This window comes from Temnothorax americanus, unplaced genomic scaffold (genome assembly GCF_048541705.1).
Source record: "Temnothorax americanus isolate GAGA-0224 unplaced genomic scaffold, ASM4854170v1 Scaffold5, whole genome shotgun sequence".
NCBI lineage: Eukaryota > Metazoa > Arthropoda > Insecta > Hymenoptera > Formicidae > Temnothorax > Temnothorax americanus.
The window spans coordinates 4,461,691-4,480,725 of record NW_027509657.1 but is presented as its reverse complement, the minus strand read 5'-3'; the positions used below and the strand labels follow the sequence as shown (position 1 = coordinate 4,480,725).

At 41.7% G+C, this 19,035-nt stretch overlaps 4 protein-coding genes across 7 annotated transcripts in view; 3 read left to right on the top strand and 1 right to left on the bottom strand.

Annotated features, from left to right (window-relative positions):
• Positions 1-375: 375 nt before the first annotated feature.
• On the top strand, positions 376-5,798 carry LOC143903715 (arrestin domain-containing protein 17-like). The gene is made up of 8 exons (XM_077417570.1): positions 376-886; positions 2,941-3,096; positions 3,276-3,490; positions 3,618-3,803; positions 3,894-4,102; positions 4,314-4,555; positions 4,841-4,969; positions 5,038-5,798. Exons 1-8 carry the CDS (start codon positions 769-771, stop codon positions 5,052-5,054), a joined length of 1,272 nt encoding a protein of 423 aa, XP_077273696.1. The 5' UTR covers positions 376-768; the 3' UTR covers positions 5,055-5,798.
• A 1,185-nt stretch (positions 5,799-6,983) lies between these two features.
• Positions 6,984-19,035, bottom strand: part of Lolal (longitudinals lacking protein-like) — a 146,960-nt gene continuing 134,908 nt past the window's right edge. Inside the window, exons 1-4 of one of the 4 annotated variants that reach the window (XM_077417576.1) lie at positions 9,917-10,074; positions 8,994-9,227; positions 8,684-8,897; positions 6,984-8,220 (exon numbers count right to left, since the gene is read on the bottom strand). In XM_077417576.1, the coding sequence (XP_077273702.1) occupies positions 8,703-8,897; positions 8,994-9,182 (384 nt within the window). In that variant the 5' untranslated portion in view covers positions 9,183-9,227; positions 9,917-10,074 and the 3' untranslated portion in view covers positions 6,984-8,220; positions 8,684-8,702. Of the gene's footprint in view, positions 8,221-8,683; positions 8,898-8,993; positions 9,228-9,442; positions 9,629-9,668; positions 9,814-9,916; positions 10,075-19,035 lie in introns of those variants that run through there. The other 3 variants (XM_077417577.1, XM_077417578.1, XM_077417579.1) reach the window with 3 other exon arrangements.
• The window catches only part of LOC143903717 (cilia- and flagella-associated protein 276), a 111,066-nt gene continuing 102,125 nt past the window's right edge, over positions 10,095-19,035 (top strand). The window contains exon 1 of the mRNA XM_077417573.1: positions 10,095-10,294. The gene's annotated coding sequence lies outside the window, so the exon portion shown is untranslated. The remainder of the gene's footprint in view (positions 10,295-19,035) is intronic.
• LOC143903769 (CCAAT/enhancer-binding protein) lies at positions 13,246-16,961 on the top strand. Its single transcript, XM_077417661.1, has one exon. It carries the CDS (start codon positions 13,838-13,840, stop codon positions 14,900-14,902), a length of 1,065 nt encoding a protein of 354 aa, XP_077273787.1. The 5' UTR covers positions 13,246-13,837; the 3' UTR covers positions 14,903-16,961.

The following is a 19,035-nucleotide window of genomic DNA, read 5'->3' as shown; positions in this document are numbered from 1 at the left end:
TCGAAGAATTATATTTTTATCTAGCAACGTCACAAATGTAATGTGCAAAGTTACGCTCTGAACAATGTGACTCATGCTTTTAATAATTTAGAAACTAATTTCTTACGCGTGGAGCAAACTATTAAATGACTCAGCTGTTTAGAAAAAATTTCATATCGCGTGTTTCAATATTAAATAAATATAAAAATTGCGGTTAAAGTCTATCAAAATTTCTCACAGTAGACTCAGAATATAACATCTCGTTTTTCTTCAAATTCGTAGAAGCAATGTTTTCTAGCTTTTATACATAGAATATTCTTTCACTCGTCAGAGAGCTACTTTCTTCAATCATTAAAATAATATCACGATATACTATTTGTTTGTGCTACTCATTATTCCAATTTCCAATGATGAACGATTGTCCTCTAATTTCTAATAACGTCATCAATCTCTCGTCCGCACATTTTCTCCTGACGACGAAGACCCAGGGAGAAGAAGACTCCCACCACCACCGAACTATCATAAGGGATACATTGCACGCACCCCGATGACGTTCACAGTGAGGTGCTGATACGAACCAACCGCCCACGACTCTCGACGCCTGTTGGCGTCGTCGGCCTAGCGTCTAGCGAGTCAGACCACGCGATACCAAAGTCGTGAGAGAATTCGCGGTCGACGGACGTCCCGTCGGACCGGTTGTATCCAGTCGTGTTCCCCACTTCGGATCGCGTCGATCGCCCGACCTCGATCCTGCTTGATACAAAGCCGAGCTCTCATCACATTCCACGAATGCCGTCGCTCAGGACTTTTCGCATCGAGTTCGACCGGCCGGGCGCTACTTACGCGCCCGGCGATATCGTCACCGGCGACGTCATCGTCGACCTAGCCAGGGAGAAGACAATCCGAGGTAAATAAGCGTCCGGCACGTGGCTGGCACCGCTGGCCGCTGGCAGTGCTGACGGACACGCGGCTCGCAGTTCGCAGTATCGAGCGATCGCGCCGCCGGCCGCCGATGATGCCAGATGCCAGCGACGCCGCGACAAGAAAGAACGTCGGGCGCCAGCAAGCGCGTTCCCCAAGTATATGTGCGCGTATGTATGTACACGTGCGTAAAAATGCGTGTCAGTGCGAGAAACCAGGGCCGTGAAAAGAAGGCGCGAGCACACGGAGAAATTTAAATCGCTCGTGACGAACGAATTACTTCTTCTGAATATCGATTCCGGATAGAAGAAAACCGCAGAAACCGACGAGTTCGATCGAAGATCATTAAATAAAGTAATAAACACAAATATTAATTAGTGTCATGACATAAACAGATTTAAAAGGCTCGAAATCTTGCAATTTGGTAAACAAAAAGAATAGAAATAAACGAATCGAATTATTCTAACAATAAATGAAAATTGCTAATCATAACGAAAAGTGACAAATGCAGAAATTTCTAAATTACAATGCAGTTGTAGCAATAAGATGTAGTTAATTAAATATCACGTGTATTCGTAGAAATAGTTTCTATGTCGATATATTTGCTACCGATTTGACGACAAATATGCCCCCCTGGTATTTTTTATTTTTATAACAAAAGAACTATAACTATCGGAGAGATGATGTTCTCTTTCGTTGGTCGCTCGAATGTGCTAATTGTCCCTGTAAAATTCCTATACGGGTCCTGTCAGCCATAAAAACGTCTTTATCAAACTGACATCACTCGGAAACAAACGCCGAGACCACATGGACGAAACGTGACACGTCGAATGTTAACGCTTTCCGACCTGTGCTTCAATATTATTGACAACATTATGAAATTCTCTTCCGTGTCCAACCACTTTATAAAAATAAATTAACTAAACTGAATGAATGAAACCGATGCGAATGAAAGAAATGTCAGTTGGATAGACAGCTCAATTACCGATTCGTGTTATCGAGAACGACGTCCTGATAGTAAGCAAACAAAGATTCACTGAAGTTATCTCAGTCCCGTGTGCACTTTTTGAACGAAGTCATATATAATTATCAAAACGCATCGTACATTACGTGAGGAATAATAATATTAGAGTATATGCTGGAAAATATTTTTCGAATACTTTCTGTTACAAATACTGATATATATACATACATATATTCACGAACGGTAACAGAAAGTATTCTCTCTCTCTCTCTCTCTCTCTCTCTCTCTCTCTCTCTCTCTCTATATATATATATATATATATATATATATATATATATATAAAATTTATATAATAAGTTTGTAAAATGTGTAATCCTCACACCCCTACGCGTTTTTAGATGCCTTAAGTATACTTGGAACGTGCATTTTGCAATATACATTTCCAAAGTTGTAAACAATCTAAAAATAATTTATCGGAAGATGATTTTCGCGTGGCTGCGATCTGTTGAATCACCGAAAAAGAACGACGTACTTTGGAGCAATAATATGCGAAACGCCGTTTTTTTTCGCGACTATTTTTACGCATCAGCTGTAACTAGTTATGCAACACGCGTCCGTACCACATGCGAGTATTATTGATACGTTTGAAACGACATTGAACTTTGTATGAGGTAAAGCATTGTCACTATAATGCGCAAGCCTTTCCTGTATACCTTGTCTGTATACTAATTTACGTAAAAAATTAGTAGAACTTTTTTTTTACTCCAGCCGAAAGTTTCTTTTAAAAAGAATAATGAATATATATGTTCCAGGATTTCGAGAAATCATATATCATTTTTCGGAAATTGTCTAGAGTTATTTAAATCTATTTTATTTTTATTGTTAATTATCTTGCTTCTTTTAAATGTAAAAAAAAGAATAGATAATCAAATATTATTTCTTTCAATAATAATCGTGAGAAGATAAATAAATAAAAACAAAAAAAGAAATAGATTACATTACTTTTCAATATATTACATTTTACTACTAATAAAAAATATATAAAAATAAGGACACCGATATTTCTCTGTTCGCAGCACTGAAATTGTCAATAAAGGGAGAAGCTAATGTTAGCTGGGAGAGAAGAAGGACTACCAAGAATTCCCAAGGACGCAGTCACACCCACGTTGATCATTTCCGAGCAAGCGAACAGTATTTTAACCTGACTTATTACTTATTGGGAAGTGCAGCAGGTAACACTCACAATATTAATCTATTAGAAATAGATTAGCTACCTAAACATTTAAAAAGTACCTGTAGAAGAATATTACAATAAAATAATTAAATATGATTGCTCGATCAACTAGTTGCTGAAATCGATTAGATGGAACTTCTTGATTTATTAAATAAACGAGATATCATGGCATTTCAGGCAATGGAGAGGTACAGATGCCAGCGGGGTTTCATAGATATTCTTTTAATTTCTCACTGCCATATAATATACCATGCAGCTTCGAACATACGAACGGTCACATCCGGTACACGATGAAGGCCGTCATCGACAGACCATGGAGATTCGATCACGAGAGCAAAATTGCGTTTACCGTGGTCTCATCTTACGATTTGAACTCTCGCAGTCATCAGTGTGTAAGTGAAATCGCTACGCAAAGATCCATGTTTTTTTTTGCCTCTCTATTACGCAAAAATAACATCGAACTCCAAAATGAAGATATCGCCCGACGTCATCAAAATCGAATAATTTGTCTTTTATTAGGTCGGCGTAGATGAAGATGAGATGGAGAGTTTTTGTTGTTTCTGTTGTTTCGACTTGGGTTCGATGAAGATACGTATTAGAATACCGACGACGGGGTTCGTTCCGGGACAATCGATAGAGACTATGGTCAACCTCTATAATACTAGCAGTGTCAATGTGACGAAGATCTGCGTTAAACTTGAACGGGTAGGTATAAGCGCGTAACTATAGCGTAACAAATAAATTTCAATCGATAAAATAATTTTAATTTTTACTTTTTAATTTCTGTTCACGAAGTCATTAGAATTCCACGCGAAATCACCGTATAATACGACCAAGACGGATAAGGCGGTCGTAAAAGCCGATAAAAGTGTGGGACCATTCGGCCAACAAGCCGACATTACGTCACGATTACAGGTTCCGCCAATACCGCCATCCCAGTTGGAATGTTGCAGTATAATAGATCAGAAATATTCCTTGCGCGTTACAATTCACGTCTCTGGAGCGTATGTATACCCAAATAGTAGTAAAATAAAATGCTTAATTCATGCATGCAATTGTACATATGTTATAATCAGTTAAAATTTCGCTTTTTCAATTAAAATTCTTAAAAATTATTTTGTAATTACTTGCAATAAATGTTCCGCAATATATGGAAAATCGTAATTAAATTATATTGGTTAGTGATTTAAGAAATCGGTCCAATTCTTACGACAGGCATTGCAGCATCGTCAAGGTTTACCCGATCTTGATCGGAACAATTCCATTACAATCTACTATTACATCTGCATCCTATATGCAAACCGTGCAGCCTACAGCTCCTATAATACCCGATTATGATCCACCACCGCCGATGCCCACGTCTCCAGACTACGCACCACCAAACGTGCCCTATCCTGCGGCAATAGGTTTTACCTCTCCGAATCAACCCAGCACGTCGACTAACCCGTGGGACATACGTGAGTATTTTTGTTATTTTGTAAATAATTACTTTAGAAATTTTATATTCAATCTTGAAAATACATATTTGTATACATCGGCTTTATCGTATACCATGTAATTGAATATCGATTTTATTTTACTGTCTCCATTAGAAGTACAGTAACTCGGAGCTAAAAGAGAAAATATTTCCAATAATATTTTTGTTATAGAATAAAAAAAATTGAAATATATAATATTTTGTAAGACTTATATCGTAGAAATTTGATCTACAGAAATTTTAAGAAATTATTATCTTCATCTAGCACCACCATCGTACGAAGAATGTATGCAAAGAGCGGATAGCATCAAAGACGAAGACGAGTCAAATTACGTGCATGGTGCCAACGAACCCTTTGCACCGAGATACCCGGTCTTTAATTTCACACCGCCATGTAAGAATGGAACACTACTTGTTACTAAATCCATCGTTTATAACATTACATTTTTAATTTTTTCATAGATTCATCTGAAAAGTAAACAAAAACGAAATGCCTACCCTGGAAAATAAGCAGAAACAAGGTGGACGATACATCAAGTAGTAACTAATTAAGTTACTTCCACTCAACGTGTTTATGATGATGAAGAAGCAAGTCAGGAAATAAAAAAACTGATCAAATCAAGCTCTGATCGCTACTACCTCATATAGTAAATAGTATCTTATGTGAATGTTCAACTTTTTTAGTATATATTCAACTTTTTCAAGTATAAATTAATCACATATATATATATATATATATATATATATATATATATATATATATACACATATATACGTATTTTTATACTTTATATCACACTCTGCTTATATGATTACAAATGTATTATGCAGTTTTATGCGGAACAAATTACATATAATGTACAATGAAGAACATAATTTTGCGATACATATTTTGTATGCAATGTTTGTTTATAATAGCAGTTAATACACTAGAATGGTTTTAAGGAAGATCAAGGAACAGAGATGCGTAAGAATGGATACTTAAGAAGGAGCAATAAAGACAGTTATACAAAAAAATGGCATATTTACACAATTTATTTTATATCTCAACATCATATCATAATCATCATCGAGTCATATAATAGCAAAAGTAACGTTAATAAGGAGGGTTTCGAATTTCAGCTAGAATGGCAGGGATAACGGAAAAAAGAAGGGAGGGAGGGAAGAGAGATTCATCCGGCTAACTTGTGCAAACTAATCGACTTGGAATCGTGAACTTGGAGTCGTGAATACGAAAAATGCAATGTATGGAAGTCGGAGATAAAGCGAGAAACGTAACGAAAAAGGATATATATATATGTATATGTATGACGTAAATGATTTCGTGAATTTAGCGCGAACGGTCACTTCTATATGAGATTTTCTATTCTACAATAATTGTATCCCAAATTTACAGCATAGCAAATGTACATGGTATTATTATTCACATTCAGCCACCAAATGCCCGGTAAACATATCATTGTAGGAACTAAACCCATCCATTTCGACGCTTTTAACGCTGCTTTAAATACTGAGACTGAAGATCGGGTACCTATTACGCGATATTGCTATCGGATGATCGCGAAAGATGATGAAGCCTTCTGATGTTGAAAAAAGCTTGAACAATTGAACCTTCATTCCGAAAAGATGCCAAATATATGCAAACTATTACATCACAAATTTTGCTTTAATGCCGCTTGCACGAGAATGGTCCCGTTAATTATCAGAACTTATCAGGCATCGTTGAAATTTGTATGGAAGCCATTTACTTTTGATACAAAGTCAAGTTCCATAACAAGATCTGGACTTTATCGCGTAGAGTTCAAAGCATTCTTACGAACGACGAGTTCTTTTTGGTGGATCATTCTTACAAACGTAAGTACGATCAAGTCGGTCTCACGTATAATTCACAGAACCATCCGAAGCAAAATCGGTAGGAAACGATCGCTCTAGGGTTCGTAACATTCTGCGGTATATGACTGATCGATACGTAATGTCGATACGATCCTAAGTCGGCATTCAGTGTCCGTAAAAGTTCACTCGTGCTAATTCGGTATATAATCCAAATGAAAGTTGGAATAAATTCATATTAGGCACAAGGACGATTAACTCACAAGGAAAAACTCACGAAACACTAGAGAATTTCTTAATATGTAATTACAAGAGACAGCAAAGTCAGGAATTACGAGCGCGAACTTATCTAACGATGAACGCAATTGACGAAAACTTGTATTGTAGCAAAGTAAAGTTTAAAAGTAATAAAACAGTGAATTCTCTATAATAATAGTAAAATACTTGATTATAGAGGAAAAACACGGCGTTTGTAAAATCAATTTTTATATCCCTGACTCGACAATGTTTCCTGACTTTCTTCCTAGACTTTTCCGAGCGTCCTGATTGTTCGGGAGGGAAAAGGAACTGTGCGCTCCGACTTTACAAAAATTTACTTCGCTTATATTACAATAACCTTCCCTCAATTTAAGACATTCAACCCTTAATATATTATTATCATAAATAAATTTGGTCTATATCGGTAATATTGTGAATACGCCGGTACAAATACTGGCAGTATTTGGTTAAGTAAAAATCATGATCACTAGAAGAGGTAACTTGTACGGGATTGATTATGGTATTACAATTTCTTTCCTAATCTCGTATTTCCTTCCTTTTCATTCTATTTTTTTTTTTACATTTTACATGAATGCAAAAGAGCAGTATTCCAATATCGCAAAATTGACAAAAGAGAAGGATGTAAACGCGCACGTTACTACTTCCAGTAAACCTGATTTGACATTCTTCAAATGATTTGCCGGGGGTTTCGCAAATCTATCCACGATAGAAGCCGAACGTTTCGATTGAGGTCCAACGAAATACTTTCGTTAATTATCATTATCATTTACTTAGCATTTTGCACGTAATTTAGTACGATACAAAATCGTTAATGCCCTGTAGGATCGATTTCCTAAAGAGAAATCTCCATAATCACATCCCTGATATAACCTGCGAAAATTGATAATGAAAATAGCATAGATATTTGCAGAAAAAGAGATTTTCATATTTTAACATGTACAAATGAGTTACGTTATAACTGACACGCAACAAATAAACGAGAGAGATAACGCTACTTCGTGAATAGATCCACTAAATATAATCGATAGGGGAGTGCTATGAGTCAGGTAGATCGGCTTAAAAAAAAAACGGGTGTTGTGTAACAGGTGTTGTCAACATTTCCAACTTGATCCACCAAGACTGCCCCGGTCAGCATGCATTGTAAACTATCGCGACCCACTTATTCGCGATGATTCGTTTTAAAAAAATAATCAATGTTGTTGTTATTGTTGCCACAATATGGCATAATGGGTTCAAGACAAACATCAACATCATTTCTCTACTTGCATGTATGTGTACATACTATCAATACAACCGTTAACATTAACTGAGAATAAGAAAAAGGCATTATTTTACATCGTCACCGCGTGTTGATCCAAGTCATGAACCGAAGGACACCGAGTTGTGCACACGCAGTGTTTCAACTTTTTTTTATACATATGTCTCTATATATTTATAATGTATGTTGTGTCGTGTGTTTATGTTGCGTGGTATGTGTTTTACTCAATCACTTTACATTATTACACTGTTCTTTCAGTCCACACACTTTTCAAATACCTGCAAAGGAAAATTCACATTTTTGCTCCATTTGCATTTTTAAGTAAACAATTCTTATACTATGCATAAAAAATGATGATGTTGATAAATTGTGGAATTGTATTTATCGAAATTGTCAGCTCTTATTATGTACGTTCAACGCGCACGTGGCAGCGTGTAAATCAAAAGTTACATATGCATATATGTATTATATTCGCTCCAAGAATATAAATAGATTTTTGCACAATCAATAACTGACCAATGAACTCTCATGCGGCAACGCCGAAATCAATAATGTTACTAAAGAAATATTGCATTTATTGAATGATCTCTTTTTCTTTTATCTAATATATATAAATATCCTATTAAAAGATGAAATCACCAAACATACTTATAAAGTAAATGTCGCAATAAAATAATAGATTTAGAAGGAATATTTTGTCAAATTCATCTAGAGTTAAAAAAGCAAAAATTTAAAGCGTACCGTATTTATGTGCGTATCTTTAACCTTCTCTCTTAATGGCACCGGGAGCTTCAGCCAGTCCTTTAACTTTAAGCCGGTCTGCTGTTTTGAGAAATGCTGGCAGCTGATCTTGGGAAACGTTTACCTCACCTGCATACATGAATTCTAGGATGGCTTGTAGATGGCTGTACGCAACGTCCTTTAAAATTATAATTGGATGTTTGGACGGATTTTCCTGTCAAAAAGAAAAATTTAATTAGTTTAACTAGACAAAGTCTATATCGATCACTATCGATATCGGGCAATGGTAATATCACTATTAATGCATTACCTCTAATAAAGATTTGAAGTAAGGACTACAGGCGGACAGGACCATTTTATGCGCTTTGCACGTCTGACCATCGCAAGCCAATGTCACATCCGTGAAGCTTTTCTCATCTCGCAGGTGTTTGAACGACGACACCATGTTCGACTGGAAGTCATTCCACTTGAGAAAAAACTGTTGTTGCTCTCCCGCCATTGTGAATGCTGGAATTGCCCTATAACTCTTGCGTGATTGTGCAGTCTGCAAGCAACATTACAAATGGGACATCAGTCAACTTGGCAAAACAAATCGGTGCTGCCTAAGCTGCCTACGTTCGCGTACATTCGCGCAATATAAATTCGGTGGAAATCAAGAAACATGAAATAAGAATAAAACAAGAACAAAAGGATCAAGGAAAAGATCGCGGGTTACCGGAGGTAAATAAAAAATACAGCGACGCTCGCGAAGAAACCTACACCAATTACGTCACAATAAACGCGGAGTCTCGACGAGAGGACGAAGTTCGCGGGAGCGCGCGGGCGGAGAGTCGGGACTCTTTGTAGGTTAAGCCTCGAAGGATGCCACGGCGAGAGCGAGGCAACGGTAACGCGGAGTCGGCCCGCGAAGCGGAGCGGAGCGGAGCGTAATCGTCTCGGCGACGAGCGAATTAGCGCGTACGGCCGTGCGCCGTGACGGATGTACCCGGGTTTACTCCGGATCGTCGTCGTCGTCGTCGTCGTCACAACATGGCCAAACGCGTGCACGCGTCCGTCGGGTGGTCTCGCGTCAAGAGAGGCGCACACGGGTGTCTCCGACACACACAACACACGATCCGCAAAACACAGGGGGGGCCAGGCGGGATCGAACGCGCGAGAGATGCCGCGAGGGACGACGACGACGAGCCTCTCGCGCAACACGGCGTGCACGCGCTTTGCTCTCTCTCTCCTTACTTCGCGCCGTCGACGGGCCGCCGAATCCTGGACGAGACGACGACGTGGCTGACGAACCAGCACCCTTGCGCCGCACAGGAGGGGAACACGGGAGCGAAAAATATATAACGTAGCGCCAAAAACTTTTTGCGCGGCCACCACGAATTTTTTGTTGTGGCTAATATCACGGCGAGGAAAATTCGACTGGACTCGAGTCTTTCCGGCGGCGGTCGGTCGGTCACCCCCCCCCCTCCCGCGTAAACGCAGTATACCGACCCCGACCGAAGTTGCCTCGTGGACGTGCTAACAGATGGCACGACCGGAACCTGTTTGCGGGCGCGTGGCGTTGCGCTTGCGAGCCGATCGACTTGCCAGCTGACTTCAAACTTCGAACGATCGGTAAGCGTTCCGTGCTGATGATTTCTTACAATTTCACGAAAAAGAATCTTAAAATTAAATGAGACTTGGTCGATTCTCTTTCCCTTTGTGGAGGCAAAACTGCAAAGGAGCAAAAAATTGATTAACTTTAACCAGCGTTTAGAAAGTGATTCTTATACACGCTTTTTATTTGACAGCGATATTGTTATTATTATTATACTTAAAATTCGTTTATTATTTAATTAATTTCCGATATGCAAAAAGATATAACGTCTATTTATAAATTTATAGAAAATATTTATAAACTTGTAGGTTTTATAGGATCTCTTTTGATCCTATAAATTTAAAAAAATTGTTAAAATGTTAAATTGGAATAAATTATAATATTTTAATGCTAGCAGTAACGGATTATATAGCTTGCAAGAAAGATACAATTAACGAATTATATAATACGTAACGAAGTATGTGATGCACTTTACTTTTCAAAAAGTATACTATATTCATAATTAATTATTAATGATTTATCGGAAATTAAAGGCCATTGCACGTAACAAAGTTTTAGTTATAATCGTAAGGCCGTAAGGAAATAGACCACGCACAGTCGATTATTCTCGCGCTTGAAGAATAATCGAATGTGCGTGGTCTATTTTCTTACGGCCTTACGATTAAAACTAAAACTTTGTTACGTGCAATGGCCTTAATAAATTATATTAAATTAATTTGATAATTCCTTACGTCAAAAAGAGATATATACAGAATCAGGAATGTTTTCATTTAGAAAGAGGAGAATATGGGCACAGAACAAAATATATGTAAAAAAATTGAAAAGAGAGGAAGGGATATAGAAGATAACGTATCGTTTACAGGTTTCTTATTTCCGTTTCATCATCCACCATTACATAATACGCTTAATGATACATATATATAACATGAATTAGAGCGCGTAAAGCGCTTAATTAGTGATTCCGCGAGAGGATGTTAATTAATGCGATCTCGGTGTCAATTGCGCGCAAAAGTCGCTTCTGGTATTTTTTTCCCCATGCCTCGATAGCGCCAAGATTATCGACGCAAGCGAGTCACTGATATGCATAGAAACTCGTCGTTCACAATCCGCGGGCGATTAATATACGTCAGCGTGCGCTGGTTCGTATAGACGTAGATCAACGCACGCCTAACTACGCTGCGCGCACGATGTTAAGATAAAAAAATCTGCGTTGATAAACAATCGAAACATGACGCAACAACGATTCGTCTATTCGTGAGGACGCGAAACTATTCGTCGGGCTCGATCGCGACACATCTCGCGCGGAAAATCCCACCGGAACTCCTTCCTGCACAAATTATTCGTCAGATTATATGCTGATCTGTCATTAGTGATCTAATAAATAAAACCGAAAGAGGATAAATATTTAAAAAAAATATGGAAAGTTCTAGGAAAACGAGGATAAATGTTTTGAAGCTACGGCAGAGTCGAGCAGAGTGATAAGCAGGTAATGAACGTTAAAACATAAATAAGGAAATATAAAACTTGTTCTAATCTAAAATAATAAAATCTCGGAAAATGGAGAGATATGGTCGAAATAATCGTTTACTGGTCTAATTTGAAGTGAAGCACTGGACCGTTAGTTAAAGTTTTAATCAAGATTTATGATGAAGAGCACGTTATTGTCTCATCATAAATCTTGATTAAAACTTTATTAACAGTCCACAATCATATAATCCTTTTAGGAACTTATTTTATCATTGCTATTCAATAATTCTCGGATATTTGCATACCTCGTTCAGATGCATTTTAAGCAATTAAAGCTACTTGTAACGATAACAAAAATCATTTCACAAAATCTCTAAAAATCTCGACAAGAGAGCAAGTATAACGGCAGAAGATTTTGAATTGATTACTGCCGATTGCGCAATATCGTGCAAACGATGACAATTTCCTGTCGCCTGCAACAGGGTGCTCTCAAAAATAAATACCGAGCGTCGTGATAGGCGCCACGTGACATATACAAAGTCGTTACTTCGCGACGCGTGATGCATGGCTGCATTAATAAGTAAATATAAAAAACAAAATATTAACTTAAGTTGACGGAAGTTCATGAATGGCAATTAGATATACATGATGGTCTCGTATATCCGGAATTTTAATGTCTAATTTAAATTCGATTATTATCGGTTCGGACAATTCATACAGCGACTGACATCCCAAATGACCTGATGAACAACCTGATGACCCACGACAGCTAATTGTTCGAGCGGGAAAATCCGCGCACCCATCGCGAATAAAAGGATGGCCGCCTATCGTACGCACGCGGCGCGGCGTCGCGTCGCCGCGAGAATCATCAAGCGCCGGAAAACTCCCCGCACGGAGCCGTGACGGGACCGACCGCAGTGTGTCAGGACACGAGGGATGGCGAGAAAACGAAGAAAAGAGAGGAAAAAAAAGACGCGCCGCTCGAGGGAACCGCGGGAGTGAAGGGGAAAAAAAGACGGCCGAAATGCGTCGGAAACGGAGAGGGAAATGTGGGAAAAGGATGGGAACCGGAGAGGAGCGAGAGAAAGAGAGAGAGAGAGAGAGAGAGAGAGAGAGAGAGAGAGAGAGAGAGAGAGAGAGAGAGAGAGAGAGAGAGAGAGAGAGAGGCGTGCGCGGATAACGGACAGGAAAAGCGAGAGTGAGAAAGAGTGAGAAAAAGAGAAAGAGAAAGAAAACGGGGCCCGGAGGAGGACAAGGAGCCGGGCGACCGGAGGACCGGAGAATGGCGGAGAAGTGGGAGCTACAGCTAACTCGTGAGCGAGGAGCGAGCGCCGCGGCGGGAGGAGGAGCGCGGTGGACGCTCCGCGGTCGGTCCCTCCGCGAGAGGACTATAGGAGGCGAGAGCACGGAGCGGAATGAGCGGAGGGAAGCGCGACGTCGCGGGCGCAAGCGCAATGAGGCGCGCCACATTGAAAGCTTGCGACATGCCGCCGAGGCGCTCAGTCGCGCGCCAACTCTCGAGTGGGTTTGTTGCTGCCGCATCGAGTTCTCCCCTTTACTCCCGAGCTCCACGTAGCGGTCTCCTTCCGTGTGTACTCCGAGTGGGCCAAGATCGCACGGAGAAGTACCGACTGTGCGCGTGGGCGTGAGTAAGCCGCGTTGACGCGGAGCGGACGACGAGAGTTGAAATAACGTCCACTGGACGAAAAACGTGTGACCGTCGCGTCCTCGGGATCTCGGAATATATAATCCGGGGGGACCATTGAGTAAGTATTTGGAACAGTGTCAAAAACCGCGACGCGCGCCTTCGAGGAAACGAGATCCGTTTGTTATCCATGACGGTGACGGTGTGACGGCGATAGATACCGAAGAGTATCTCGTCTCCTCATCTCCTGCCGGCTCGTCTTGGACGACGTAGTTACGCGCTACGACGGCCGAAGGAGAGGGAGATAGTTAGTAATAGAAGCACACAGAGCGAGGCGAGAACGACAACGCGCAGATCGACGGTTTCTACGCACAAACGGACGCGGATTGGTACAGGTGGTCGCGGTGAAGTCGCGAAAGGATTCCCATCTGCGATGTGCGCGTGAGCGATGGCGTCACCAGTCATGTACGATTCGGCGGCCCATCAGGCCCAGGCCCAGGGTACGGCTGATCTGAAGAAGTCCCAGGTGCTCAACAACAACACCAGCAATCAGAACAACAATAACGCCGCGACGAACAATAACAATTCCGCGCTGCAGATCAACCACAATCACAATCATCAGCAGCAGCAGAACAGCGCGGTGGTGAAGCAGGTCTCCGGCAGCAAGGCGAGCTTGCATCAGCAATACGCCGAGCACTGCGCCGCCGCCGGCGAGCTTACCGATCTCAATGCCCCCGAGATTTCGCTGGATCTCCAAAATCTGATCGACGACAACCAGTTCGGCGAGGGTTTGCTGGACATGCTCGGTACCAATAGCGCCATGAAGCACGTCAGGACGGGCGGCTATCCGCGCACGACACTCGCCTACATGCCGCAGCCGGTGCACAGCGGCGCGACCTACCATCAGAGCAGCAACAGTTGCAGCGACAGTAACAGCTCGAGTTCGGAGTCGCCCAGTATCAAGGAGGAACCGTTGGATCCGACGGACTACAGACGCCACTGCCCTCAGTATCCGCCCGCCGGTTACAGCCCGGTGACGAACAACCCGTTCGCTAACGGTGGCCAGACCTTCACCACCTTGACGCCGTCCACGATATCGGCCGGTCATCCAGGCGCGCCGGTCCATCAGCCACCGCCACGGGGTAACCCCATGAAGGGACCGGTAATGGCCCATCAGCATCACAACGCCGCGAACGTCGCCAGGAAGCAGACCAAGGCCATCGACAAGGCGAGCGACGAGTACAGACGACGGCGGGAGAGGAATAACATCGCCGTGAGGAAGAGCCGCGAGAAGGCGAAGGTGCGATCGCGCGAGACCGAGGAGAAGGTCAAGCTGCTGGTGAAAGACAACGATCAACTGAAGAAAAGGATCGAGATCCTCAACGAGGAACTCAACGTGCTCAGGTCGCTCTTCAACACCGGCATCAACGTCGGCGTCGTACCTGAGCAACTGCACCGCGAGATCTCCAGGCATCTCGACCAGTTCCAGCAGCACGCGTGTGGACCCATGTAGCAGCAGCAGCAGCAGGAGCAGCAGCAGCAGTGCAGCACAGACATTGCCGCGCAATTCGAGATGACACCGTCTTCCGACGACATTGTCGTTGACTCGCGTCCCTGGGCTATCAAGCCGCTCCGATTGTGAGACGAAGTTAGTCGCGTCTTCCGCTTCCTCCCGCGTCTCCCCGCAACATCGCGTATGTACATCTCCGAGGAGAAGCCGTCTTTCGTTCTCCCAGTCTCCCTCTCGCTTGCTCATTCTCATCTTTTCCTACCTCTCATTTTCCTCCTCTTTTCGGCTTCTACGTCGTCCTTTATATCTCACTCGGCTCGGAGCGGCGCGCGAGGCGAACGCACGTGCATGCGTGCGTGCGTCGTCGTCGTTGCGTCGAGAGAGCCGTGAAGGCGCGAACGTGGGAGGAAGAAGGAGGGAGTCGACGAATCGCGTAGGAGGGCGAGCGAGAAGAGCAAGCTACTCCACGCGAGCTTACGACGACCGAGGAACGTCGGCGTGGTTCACGTAAGAACTTCACATTTCGTTGAAAGAGAAGTGCAACTGCCCGCGGTACACGAGCAGCCCTTTGCTCCGGAGTGTCGTTTGGACGCTGAAAAAAAAACGCGAAAGGGACGCGAACGTCGATAAATAAAAACAATAAATGACGTGAGGAATCAATCGCGTGATCCGCAAGCAAGTCATCGTGTCGCGATCTCCCGAGATAATGTCGAGAATCCGACGAAGGATGCGAAAAAGACAGTCCAATTGTTATCTTTCATCTTTTTTCGTCATTTGCGTTATTTCTTCTTGGTACCTTACTTCCTTACTTAATTAATACCGTCTTCTTCCCTCTTAGCACTCATGGACTAAATAAGTAAGACTGGGTGATCCATCGATTTCGAGTCGCCGTCGAGTCCCCGTCGGTGGGCACGAAAGATCGCGACACGTGGGCAAGCCCCGAACGTTACGAACAAATCGTATCTCGATGCGATTCACGCGAGAGAATCCTCACTTTAGTTGTATATTATGTTTCGTACCACACGTAAACGATACACGGACACACGTACACCTAACGCATCTCCAACGCGAAAGACACGTATACACGGCGCTGTATTTAGGATTCGGTTCTTAGATAATGTTAAATTAATGAACTTAGGTTATCACTCTCCAATTACCAAGTACCTAAAAAAAAGAGTCATATCGAAACACGATGATCTGTATCAACGTGGCTCGCATCAACAATCGTGCATCAATGAGACATCCATCTTCTCTCGATACGTATTCGCTGCCCGTACTCGTTGTGTTCGACGAAGCATGGCCAAGCCAACACAGCCGAGCACTTTATCCACGCTCTTGTATTTTATAGTTCTAAATAATTTTATTATTATTATATTTGAGATGTATGTACATAAAAAGCTAATATATTTTGTTAGAAGAGAATCAGAGAGAGAGAGAGAGGGAGAGAAAGAGGGAGAGAGAAAGAGAGCATGAGAGAGAGAGAGAGAGAGAGAGAGAGAGAGAGAGAGAGAGAGAGAGAGAAACTGCCGGAAAGACTGGGGAATCAAGCGGATTGTATACATGCGTGCGTGTGTAAGCCCGTATAACGTGCGTACACGTGTATATATGTGACATCGCGTGCGCGAATGCGTCAGGAGAGACGAATTGTTGTAATTGCATATTTTATTTTATTAGCGACGAGAGTGAAACCGAGATATTCGAGCGGAAGAGTCGGAGAAATCATACGTGAATGGTCGATACAAGCGCTCAGTCGCATTAAGCAGGTTTCATCTTCGCGATGTCAGCTCGTAACGCAAAAATCCGATGCCAGCGACAACAGTCAGCAGCCGGTGTGCACCGTGCGGTCGCGCATATCGTTAACGTGCATGCGCGCACGTTACTTGCGAGCGATTTAATTATTTGCGAGGGAAAACGTACGACCGCATGCAACTGGTGTGAATGCGAGAGAGACGTTACGCACACGTGCCTTAGGTGTATGACTGACGTATGACGTTAGGGTATAAAATTACCTGTCACGGTTGTCTTCTTGTCTATGCACAAATATATTTTGATATGAAACGTATATATACGTAACGCGCCTGCCTCTGTTTCTTTCCTTATCTCTACGCGTCGCCTCGCCTCCCCCGCACTTCCCCCCCCCGTGTCTTCCTCCCGCTCGTGAATTTAATTCCTTATATGACGTACTTAAGACTTTGATGCATAAAGCTGCTTTTCCACGACTGATAACGTTCTCGCGATGTAATCCCGGAATTTAAAGAACTATATGCAGAACTTTTCCGTTACTGTCGACTTATCGTGCTCTACGCTATATATGTTACAAAGTACAAATACATTACATTTATTTATCGTGCGATACACAAATGTAAACATCAATTTCGTTCTCCATCGTAAATCATTAAGTATCACGTTTCGTCTTTGAAGGATTCCTTAAACATACACGCTATCATTACTTTATACTTATATATATCTTCAAATTTTTTGCCAGTCCGTTTTTACACATTGTAAGATTCAAGAATGAAGAAGATATTTACTCAAAATTACGCTGCGTTTAGGGAAAAAATAATGTCATAAATTAATGTCAAAAAATGAAGAAAATCGCATTATAAAATCATCAACTTGTTCAGGTATAAAAAAAAAGTATAAGATTCAAACTTCAAAAGTATCACGAGATAAGGAAACGAACTCGCGCTCGTTATCACTGATAACGTTCTGACCTGAGATTAACGGCGTCGTGTATGCGGTCAAGGCAAAGAGCGAGTCCCGTCGAAGGGATATTTCCACGAGTCCGTATAACCAGTCATTGATCTGCCGAAAAAATCCATCGGCATTCGCCCCTAACGTACACACAGAGTGGACGTATGGCAAGCGATCGGAGCAATGGCGCGCGAATCCATCGCGGCGAGTGAGTCACGAGATAAGTTTGTTGTTAGTCAGATTAAATAGATTAGCACCATTGTGACGAGCGTGACGCGCGTTGTAGCGAGCCCCGCGGAACAGGATACAGCGTTCCACGCGTGTATGTATACGCGCGGGCGCACGTGCCCGCGTCTCGAATCGTACGCACGCAAACGATGCGCACGAGACGCATAAGGAAGCGCATCGCCCGCGTGGCATAATTGACGAAACGAGTTTTTCACGTCGCGATGCAAAATCGGTGATGTCTAATATTTATAATACTTCGTCTGTATTAATTGAGAAGTAATTTAATTTAATGTTTAAACTAATACGGAAGTTGAATGGAGAACCTCTAAATGTGTTGAAATAAAATGCTGCTCTTTAAATGACGCTTCAAGTACTGATTGTATAGACATAGGACAAACGTTCGGGGCATCGTATCAGTTTTATATTTATATAATATATGCATTCTTTCACTTCATCGTATTAAAGATAAAAATGAGACAGTAATGAATGAAAAAGTAAAACTTCATAAAAGTAAATCAATAAAAACTTACAATATAAGATATATTGATATATTAAATATATAATATGCATATACACCATATCAAGCAACTCGATACTCGCTTTTCGGTTTTGCTATCGAGAATTATTTCTAGGGAATAAATCTCTCGGGCTTTGTTGTGCCTTAATCGTGCACGGCCTCGCGTGAACTCGGCGGCTTGGTTTGATGATCGTGGACAATTTATCGCATTTCTACGTGATACAATGCAGAGAATTGTGTTGTATGTATGCACGCGACAACATTGCCCGGCGCAGACTGCACGAGTACGCGAAGAATAAAAATGAAATGTCAAGACGGAATACTTCCGAAGAATTGGAATTGACATTGATGCAAAAGAACGTATATTGCCAAGAAGACGTAGCACAGGATTTTAAAACGATTTAAACGTCGAAAACAGCAGATGGCAATGCAAAGAGAAGTATATTTTTCATAAGACACACATTACCTGACGGTCAACATAAATTTAATTAAAATTATTTTTTATAAAGATATTTCAATTACGAATAAAATGGCAGTTCTTTTTTGCTGAGGTTAGTCAGCTCGTATCATATCTCTGTTAATTTTCGAAAGCTAGACAGCTATCATCCTGAGATCGAGAAGCATTTTGCCAACTTGATCTTATCAAGTGTGTAATACCATTTAAATGATTCATTACTACATTAAATCGCCGATAAAC